The following is a 9,557-nucleotide window of genomic DNA, read 5'->3' on the forward strand; positions in this document are numbered from 1 at the left end:
CACTGTGGGGTCACCCCAGTGGGGTTATGGGGTCACTGCGGGGTGTCCCCATTGGGGTTATGGGGTCAGCCTGTGTTTAGGGTCACCACAGGGTCACCCGTGCTTAAGGTCACTGTGGGGTCACCCCAACGTTGTTGTAGGGTCACCCCTGTGTAGGGTCACTTCACATCCACCCCAATGCTGTAGGGTGGCCCTGTGACCCTCAGTGTTGTGGGGTCACCCTGGGTTGTTGTGGGGTCACTGTGGGGTCACTCTGTGTTGTTGTAGGGTCACTGTGTGTCCCCTGTGCTGTTGTGGGGTCACTGTGTGTTGTTGTAGGGTCACTGTGTGTCCCCCGTGCTGTTTTAGGGTCACTGTGTGTCCCCTGTGCTGTTTTAGGGTCACTGTGTGTCCCCCGTGCTGTTGTGGGGTCACTGTGGGGTCACTCTGAGTTGTTGTAGGGTCACTGTGGGGTCACCCCGTGCTGTTGTAGGGTCACTGTGGGGTCACTCTGTGTTTTGTAGGGTCACTGTGGGGTCACCCCGTGCTGTTGTAGGGTCACTGTGGGGTCACTCTGTGTTTTGTAGGGTCACTGTGGGGTCACCCCGTGCTGTTGTGGGGTCACTGTGGGGTCACTCTGTGTTTTGTAGGGTCACTGTGGGGTCACCCCGTGCTGTTGTGGGGTCACTGTGGGGTCACTCTGTGTTTTGTAGGGTCACTGTGGGGTCACCCCGTGCTGTTGTGGGGTCACTGTGGGGTCACTCTGTGTTTTGTAGGGTCACTGTGTGTTGTTGTGGGGTCACTGTGTGTCCCCCATGCTGTTGTAGGGTCACTGTGGGGTCACTCTGTGTTTTGTAGGGTCACTGTGTGTCCCCCGTGCTGTTTTAGGGTCACTGTGTGTCCCCCATGCTGTTGTGGGGTCACCCCCGCTAAGGGGCACTCTGGCCACTTCAATGTCCCTGTAGGGTCACCCCATCCCTATAGGACCCCCAATGTCCCTATTGGGCCCCAATGTCACCACAGTGTCCCCAATGTCCCCATAAGGTCCCCCTCGATGTCCCCATAGGGCCCTGGTGTCCCCAGTGTCCCCCCAGGGTTCCCAATGTCCCCCCAGTGTCCCCGATGTCCCCCCAGGGTCCCCAGTGTCCCCACAGGGACCCCCAATATCCCCATAGTGACCCTGATGTCCCCCCAGATGTCCCCCCCAGTGTCCCCAATGTCCCCCCAGTGTCCCTGATGTCCCCAGGGCCCCCCTGATGTCCCCAGTGTCCCCCATGTCCCCAGTGTCCCCGTTGTCCCCAGTGTCCCCAATGTCCCCAGGGTCCCCCATGTCCCCAGGGTCCCCCCAATGTCCCCAGTGTCCCCGATGTCCCCAGTGTCCCCGATGTCCCCAGGGTCCCCCCAATGTCCCCAATGTCCCCAATGTCCCCAGGGTCCCCCATGTCCCCAGGGCCACCCCGATGTCCCCAGTGTCCCCCATGTCCCCAGGGCCACCCCGATGTCCCCAGGGCCCCCCTGATGTCCCCAGGGTCCCCCCAATGTCCCCAGGGTCCCCCCAATGTCCCCAGGGCCCCCCTGATGTCCCCAGGGTCCCCCCAATGTCCCCAGGGTCCCCCCATGTCCCAGGGCCACCCCGATGTCCCCAGTGTCCCCCATGTCCCCAGGGTCCCCCCAATGTCCCCAGTGTCCCCCATGTCCCCAGTGTCCCCGATGTCCCCAGGGCCACCCCGATGTCCCCAGTGTCCCCCATGTCCCCAGTGTCCCCGATGTCCCCAGGGCCACCCCGATGTCCCCAGGGTCCCCCATGTCCCCAGGGTCCCCCCAATGTCCCCAGTGTCCCCAATGTCCCCAGTGTCCCCCATGTCCCCAGGGCCACCCCGATGTCCCCAGTGTCCCCGATGTCCCCAGTGTCCCCCATGTCCCCAGTGTCCCCGATGTCCCCAATGTCCCCAGGGTCCCCAGGGTCCCCCCAATGTCCCCAGTGTCCCCCATGTCCCCAGCGCAGCGCAGCCGTTCCCGTCACCAGCTCTTTATTGGGGTCACGGGGTCGGGGGGGGGGGACACCTCCCTGTTCTGGGGGGTCCCTGCGCCCCCCACCCCCCAAAACCCCCAAGTTGGGGTGCGGGGAGGGTCCCGGGGGTCCCAGCCCCGCCGTGGGGCTCCTCTTCGGCCTCGATCAGGGTCGGACGGGGGCACCCCAAAAGTGCCCTACATGAGGCGGCACTGCTCCCCCGACAGCCCCCCCGGCAGCTCCAGGCCTGCGGGCTGTGGGACCAGAGTCACCCCAAAACCATGGGGACACCCCAAAATGGGGCACCCCAAAAACGGGCACCCCAAAAGTGCCCTACATGAGGCGGCACTGCTCCCCCGACAGCCCCCCCGGCAGCTCCAGGCCTGCGGGCTGTGGGACCAGAGTCACCCCAAAACCATGGGGACACCCCAAAACGGGGTACTCCAAAGCCATGGGGTCACCCCAAAACCGGGTCACCCCAAAAACGGGGAACCCCAAAGCCATGGGGCACCCCAAAACCGGGTCACCCCAAAAACGGGGAACCCCAAAGCCAGGGGGTCATCCCAAAGCCATGGGGCACCCCATAAACTGTGGCACCCCAAAGCTGGGGGGCACCCCAAATTAATTACATCACCCCAAATGTGTGGGGTCAACCCAATTCTATCACTCCAATTCTATGAGGTCACCCCAAAACCTTTGGGGTCCCCTGAATCTATAGAACCACCCCAAACCCTTTGGGGTCCCCCAAATCTATGCGGTCACCCCAAACCCTTTGAGGGGTGTCCCCACACACTCACCGTGTCCCCTGCCAGCTCCTTGGGGGGGTGGCCCAGGTCCTGCAGCTGTGAGGGGACACAAGGAGGGGACACGGGGACATGGGGGGGACAGAGGGACATGGGGGGACAGAGGGACATGGGGGGGATAGAGGGACACGGGGGGACAGAGGGACATGGGGGGGACACGGGGGTAGGACAGAGGGACATGGGGGGACAGAGGGACATGGGGGGACAGAGGGACACAGGGGGGACAGAGGGACATGGGGGGGACACGGGGGTACGACAGAGGGACATGGGGGACAGAGGGACACAGGGGGGATACGGGGGTAGGACAGAGGGACACAGGGGGGACAGAGGGACATGGGGACAGAGGGACACGGGAGGACAGAGGGACACGGGGGTGGGACAGAGGGACACGGGAATGGGACAGAGGGACACAGGGGGGACATGGGGGTAGGACAGAGGGATACAGGGGGGGCGCAGGGGGACACGGGGGGCTCAGAGGGACACGGGGGTGGGACAGAGGGACACAGGAGGGACACGGGGGTAGGACAGAGGGACACGGGGGGCGCAGGGGGACACGGGGGTAGGACAGAGGGACACGGGGGGCGCAGGGGGACACGGGAATGGGACAGAGGGACACAGGGGGGACATGGGGGTAGGACAGAGGGACACGGGGGTGGGACAGAGGGACACGGGGGTCAGGGCGGCCCGGGCCCGCCGCCCCGCCCGGGCCGTACCTGCTGCATCAGGTCCAGCAGGGTCTCGAAGCGCTCGCGGCGCTGCCCCTCGGGCTCCTCCGGCCGCTCCCGCTCCAGCTCGGCGCAGATCCGCAGCATCAGCTCCTGCTGCGCCCCGAAGCGCGCCCGCTGCTCCGGGGACAGGGACCCCTCGTGCTGCCGGAGCCACTCCGGGTACTGGGGACAGCGAGGGGACATCGAGGGGACATCGAGGGGACCCCCAAATCCCCCATGGAACCCCCAAATCCCAGCCAATCCCAGCCCCATCAGCGCCTGCTGCTCCGGGGACAGGGACCCCTCGTGCTGCCGGAGCCACTCCGGGTACTGGGGACATCGAGGGGACATCGAGGGGACATCGAGGGGACATCGAGGGACATCAAGGGGACATTGAGGGACATCGAGGGGACTGCAGGAACCCCCAAATCTCAGGCAATCCCAGCCCCGAGCCACGCCTGCTGCTCCAGGGACAAGGACCCCTCGTGCTGCCGCAGCCACTCCAGGCACTGGGAACATGGAGGGAACCCCCAAATCCACCGTGGAACCCCCAAAATCCCACACAGAGCCCCCAAATCCCCAATGGGACCCCGAAATCCTCCACGGAACCCCCAAATCCTCGGCCCCTAGTGGGCACAGAACCGCTCCCACCGCTCCGGGGACAGGGACCCCTCGTGCTGCCACAGCCACGCCAGGCACTGGGGACAAGCAGGGGACAGGCAGGGGGACATTGTAGGAACCCCAAAATCCCCCGTGGGACCCCCAATATCCTGGAGAAAAGGGTGAAGTGTCCCAGTACGGCCCTGGGGGTGACAGGGACAGACCCCCCAAGGGGTCAGGGGCAGAGCACATCTTGGACAGTAGGGAATGCACCATGTCCCCCAGGGACCCTCCCCAGATTTTTTGGGGTCCCCTCCCGGTTTTTGGGGCTCCTCCTGGACCTTGGGGTGTCACCTTCTCAGTGATCTTCTTTAGGGAGGGGCAGAGCACCTTGGACTGCACCAGGTCCCCTTTGGAGTTTCCCCACACCACAGACAATCCCTCCAGGATTTCAAGGACCCCCACCAAGGTTTGTTGGGGTCCCCTCATGGTTTTTGGGGTGCCCTCCCGGTTTTTGGGGATCCTCCTGGATTTTGGGGTGTCCCCTTCTCAGTGATGTTCTTTAGGGAGGGGCAAAGCACATCCTTGGACAGCAGGGACTGCACCAGGTCCCCTTTGGAGTTTCCCACACCCCAGACAATCCCTCCAGGATTTTAGGGAACCCCCCCAGGTTTTTTGGGGTGCCCTCCCGGTTTTTGGGGTTCCTCCCGGATTTGGGGGTCCCACCTTCTCGGTGATCTCCTTGAGGGAGGGGTAGAGCACGTCCTTGGACAGCAGGGACTCCATGATGCTGCGCATGACGGGCAGGACGCCGTCGCCGCCGCCCTCCTCCAGCCCCAGCCCCTCCAGGGCCTTGGCCAGCTCCTCCTCGGAGCCCGGGGAATTCTGCGGGATCCCGGGAGCCCGTGAGACCCCGGGAGCCCCGGGAGAGCCCCGGGAGAGCCCCGGGAGAGCCCCGGGAGAGCCCCGGGAGGGAGTACCTGGAGGTCATTGGCGTTCTTGGCCAGCCCGCTCAGGGTCTCCTTGAGGCAGGAGGTGAATTCCTGCTGCGAGGCCGCGTCGCTGCCTGCGGGGCGGGAACGGGAATGGGAACGGGAATGGGAACGGGAATGGGAACGGGAATGGGAACGGGGTTTGGGAATGGGAACGGGAATGGGAACGGGAATGGGAACGGGGGTGGGAACGGGAATGGGAACGGGAATGGGAACGGGAATGGGAACGGGGTTTGGGAATGGGAACGGGAATGGGAACGGGAATGGGAACGGGGTTTGGGAATGGGAACGGGAATGGGAACGGGAATGGGAACGGGGGTGGGAACGGGAATGGGAACGGGAATGGGAATGGGGTTTGGGAATGGGAACGGGAATGGGAACGGGGTTTGGGAATGGGAACGGGAATGGGAACGGGAATGGGAATGGGAATGGGAACGGGGTTTGGGAATGGGGGTGGGAATGGGGTTTGGGAATGGGAACAGGAATGGGGTTTGGGAATGGGAATGGGAACGGGGTTTGGGAATGGGAACGGGAATGGGGTTTGGGAATGGGAACGGGAATGGGAACGGGGTTTGGGAATGGGAACGGGAATGGGAAGGGGGTTTGGGAATGGGAATGGGAACGGGAACGGGAATGGGGGTGGGAATGGGATTTGGGAATGGGGGTGGGAATGGGGTTTGGGAATGGGGGTGGGAATGGGGTTTGGGAATGGGGTTTGGGAATGGGGGTGGGAATGGGGTTTGGGAATGGGAACGGGGTTGGGAATGGGGTTTGGGAATGGGGGTGGGAATGGGGTTTGGGAATGGGAACGGGGTTGGGAATGGGGTTTGGGAATGGGGGTGGGAATGGGGTTTGGGAATGGGGGTGAGAATGGGGTTTGGGAATGGGAACAGAGTCGGGAATGGGGTTTGGGAATGGGAACGGGGTTGGGATGGGGTTGAGATGGGGTTGGGAATGGGTTGGGAATGGGGGATAATGGGAATACCTACTAGGAATACCTAGTCCCACTAAGTCACTGCCCCCAAACTGGGGGACAGCTGCAGATGGGATTGGCAATAATGGGAATAGTGGGAACAATGGGAATACCAAGGTGTCCCACTGGGTCGCTGCCCCCCATCCCAAACCGGGCCACATCTCCAGGTGGTCCTGGGACCGGGGCAGGCCCGGGACCCCCATTCCCACCCGGAACTCCCCCCGGCGCCCGCCCCACTGACCGACTTTCCCCGCGGCCTCGGAGAGCTTCTGGAACTGCTGGACCAGCTGGGGCTCCTGGCGGGCCAGCTCCTGCATGGCCTCCTGGAACTCGGCGGCCGCCTGCGCCGCCAGCTCGCCCTCGAAGAGCTCCTGGAAGAACCTCTCCTGCGAGGAGAAGAGCGAGCCCTGCGGCGGGGTCAGCGCGCCCCGGCGCCGCCCGCCGCGCCCCGCGCGGCTTTGGGGGTGCCCACCTCGGAGGAAGGCGGGGAGGGGGCTCGGCAGGAGCTGGCAGGGGGCGGCGGCGCGGGGCGGCTGCGCTCGAAGTCGTCCAGGGCACCTGCGGGGGGTTTTGGGGTGAGGGGAGCCCCGAAACAGGGCGGGGAAAGGGGGGAGGTACCCCCACAGCACCGGCTGGGTGGAGCCGATGTGTGTGTGTGTGTTAGAGCTGAGCCCCGAAGTGCACCCCAATATCACCGCCCCCAAAACTGCACCCCAATGTCACCACCCCCAAAAACTGTGCCCCGAAGTGCACCCCAATATCACCGCCCCCAAAACTTCACCCCAATGTCACCATCCCCAAAAACTGTGCCCCGAAGTGCACCCCAATGTCACCGCCCCCAAAAACTGCGCCCCAAAGTGCACCCCAATAATTCTTACCCCCAAAACTGCACCCCAATAACCCCCAGACCCCTTCACCCCAATAACCCCCAGACCCCAATGACCCCCAGACCCCAATAACCCCAGACCTCCCCCTCACCCCAATAACCCCAGACCCCAATAACCCCAGACCCCCTCACCCCAATAACCCCAGACCCCCCCCCTTCACCCCAATAACCCCCAGACCCCAAAAACCCCAGATCCCCCCTCACCCCAATAACCCCAGACCCCTCCCTCACCCTAATAACCCCCAGACCCCAATAACCCCCAGACCCCAATGACCCCAGACCCCTCCCTCACCCCAATAACCCCAGACCCCAATAACCCCAGACCCCCCCTTCACCCCAATAACCGCCAGACTCCAATGACCCCCAGACTCCCCCTCACCCCAATCCCCCCCCAGGCCCCTCACGACCCCCGGCCCCCCCATGACCCCCATGGCTCCCAACGCCGCGCAGCCGCCCCGCACCGCGGTGCCCCGGTTCCCCCGGTCCCCCCGGAGCCCCCCGGTTCCCCCGGTCCCCCCGGTTCCCCCGGTCCCCCCGGTTCACCCCGGTTCCCCCGGTCCCCCCGGTTCCCCCCGGTTCCCCCGGTCCCCCCGGTTCACCCCGGTCCCCCCGGTGCCCCGGTGCCCCGGTGCCCCCTCACTCTCCAGCAGCTCCTCCAGCTCCGCGTCCGGCCCCGCGCCCGGGCCCGGCTCCGCCGCCATCTTGGCCCGTCCGCCCGCCGCCGCCAGGGGGCGCTGCCGCGGGACACGCCCCCTGGAAAACACGGAACGGAGCCGGAACGGAGCCGGAACGGAGCCGGAACGGAGCCGGAACGGAGCCGGAACGGAGCCGGAACGGAGCCGGAACGGAGCCGGAACGGAGCCGGAACGGGAACGGGAACGGGAACGGGAACGGGAACGGGAACGGGAACGGGAACGGGGAATGGGAAATGGGAATGGGAATGGGAATTGGGAAATGGGAAATGGGAAATGGGAACGGGAACGGGAACGGGAACGGGAACGGGAAATGGGAAATGGGAATGGGAAATGGGAAATGGGAAATGGGAATGGGAATGGGAATGGGAATGGGAATGGGAACGGGAATGGGAACGGGATTGGGAATGGGAATGGGAACGGGAACGGGGACGGGAATGGGAAGGGGAATGGGAATGGGAATGGGAATGGGAACGGGAACGGGAATGGGATTGGGAACGGGAACGGGAAATGGGAAATGGGAATGGGAATGGGAATGGGAATGGGAAATGGGAAATGGGAAATGGGAACGGCAACGGCAACGGCAACGGGAATGGGAAATGGGAATGGGAAGGGGAATGGGAATGGGAATGGGAAATGGGAATGGGAATGGGAAATGGGAAATGGGAACGGGAATGGGAAATGGGAATGGGAACGGGAATGGGAATTGGGAAATGGGGAATGGGAATGGGAATGGGAATGGGAATGGGAATGGGAAATGGGAATGGGAACGGGAACCGGGGTTGGGAGCCGGGAGCGGGGACCAGGAAAGGGGAGCGGGAACAGGGCCCGGGAGCTCTGCACGGACCGGGAGCCATGACTGGGAACCCCATCCCGAATTTTGGGGTGCTGCTCCCTGAGGTCCCCGATTTTTGTGGTCCCAGAGCTTGCCCCTCCCAGTTTTGGGGTCCCAGATTTTGGGGTCCCAGCCCCCACCACCCCAGTGCCACCCCGTGTTCCCAGAAAATCCCTAGAGCGGGACGGGGGGGTTGGCACAGACCCTGGAGCCCCCCAAAACCGCCGGGACCCCCTTGGGAACCCCCCAAAACCGCTGGGACCCCCTTGGGGAACCCCCCAAAACCACCGGGACCCCCTTGGGGAGCCCCCAAAACCACCGGACCCCCTTGGGGAGCCCCCAAAACCACCGGACCCCCTTGGAGAACCCCCCAAAACCACCGGGACCCTCTTGGGGAGCCCCCAAAACCGCCGAGATCCTCTTGGGGAACCCCCCAAAACCACCGGGACCCCCTTGGGGAGCCCCCAAAACCACCGGACCCCCTTGGGAACCCCCCAAAACCACGGGACCCCCTTGGGGAACCCCCCAAAACCACCGGGACCCCCTTGGGGAGCCCCCAAAACCACCGGGACCCCCTTGGGGAGCCCCCCCAGCCCCGGGCCGGGGTCGGGGCAGGGCGGGATCGGTCCCGGGCGGAATTCGGGGCAAATGATGGAATCGATTCTCCGTGAACGCAGAAAATGAGACAGAAATGGAAGTTTAATCCCCCTTCCCCCATCGCCACCCCCGGGGGGCTCTGGGGGGGCGGAGTGTCCCCAAACCCCCCCGGCATGTCCCCAAACCCCCCAGGGATGTCCCCAAACCCTGCCGGGATGTCCCCAAACAGCCCGGGATGTCCCCAAACCCCCCAGGGATGTCCCCAAATTCCCCCGGGACCCCCAGGGATGTCCCCAAACCCACCTGGGTCCCCCAGGGATGTCCCCAAATTCCCCCGGGACCCCCAGGGCTGCCCCCAAACCCCCCAGGGCTGTCCCCAAACCCCCCCGGGGGTCACTCGGGGTCCCTCCGGGCTGATTTTTGGGATTGTCCCAAATTCCTGCGGCTCGGAGGGACAGAGGGACGGTGGCCACGGGGAGGGG

General features: G+C 64.5%; 1 protein-coding gene across 3 annotated transcripts; it reads right to left on the reverse strand.

Annotated features, from left to right (window-relative positions):
- Positions 1-1,992: 1,992 nt before the first annotated feature.
- On the reverse strand, positions 1,993-7,671 carry PEX19 (peroxisomal biogenesis factor 19). Of its 3 annotated transcripts, none has more exons than XM_085560678.1 (8): positions 7,592-7,671; positions 6,538-6,623; positions 6,307-6,451; positions 5,081-5,166; positions 4,827-4,985; positions 3,507-3,683; positions 2,788-2,832; positions 1,993-2,244 (listed from the first exon to the last, which is right to left on the reverse strand). In XM_085560678.1, exons 1-8 carry the CDS (start codon positions 7,650-7,652, stop codon positions 2,188-2,190), a joined length of 816 nt encoding a protein of 271 aa, XP_085416804.1. In that variant the 5' UTR covers positions 7,653-7,671; the 3' UTR covers positions 1,993-2,187. The 3 variants fall into 3 exon arrangements, with proteins under 3 accessions (XP_085416804.1, XP_085416802.1, XP_085416803.1); XM_085560676.1 differs by having other exon boundaries at positions 6,307-6,472; XM_085560677.1 differs by lacking the exon at positions 1,993-2,244 and adding an exon at positions 2,288-2,380 and having other exon boundaries at positions 6,307-6,472.
- Between the last annotated feature and the right edge of the window lie 1,886 nt (positions 7,672-9,557).

Source organism: Lonchura striata, chromosome 25, assembly GCF_050655825.1.
Source record: "Lonchura striata isolate lonStrDom1 chromosome 25, ASM5065582v1, whole genome shotgun sequence".
In the NCBI taxonomy this organism is placed as follows: domain Eukaryota; kingdom Metazoa; phylum Chordata; class Aves; order Passeriformes; family Estrildidae; genus Lonchura; species Lonchura striata.

Coding starts and splice junctions, on each gene's coding strand:
- PEX19 (XM_085560676.1), bottom strand. CDS start 7,652: ATGGCGGCGGAGCCGGGCCCGGGCGCGGGGCCGGACGCGGAGCTGGAG. Junction 6,624..7,591: donor GCTGGAGGAGCTGCTGGAGA/GTGAGGGGGCAC, acceptor AACCCCCCGCAG/GTGCCCTGGACGACTTCGAG. Junction 2,245..2,787: donor AGGAGCTGGCAGGGGACACG/GTGAGTGTGTGG, acceptor CTGGTCCCACAG/CCCGCAGGCCTGGAGCTGCC.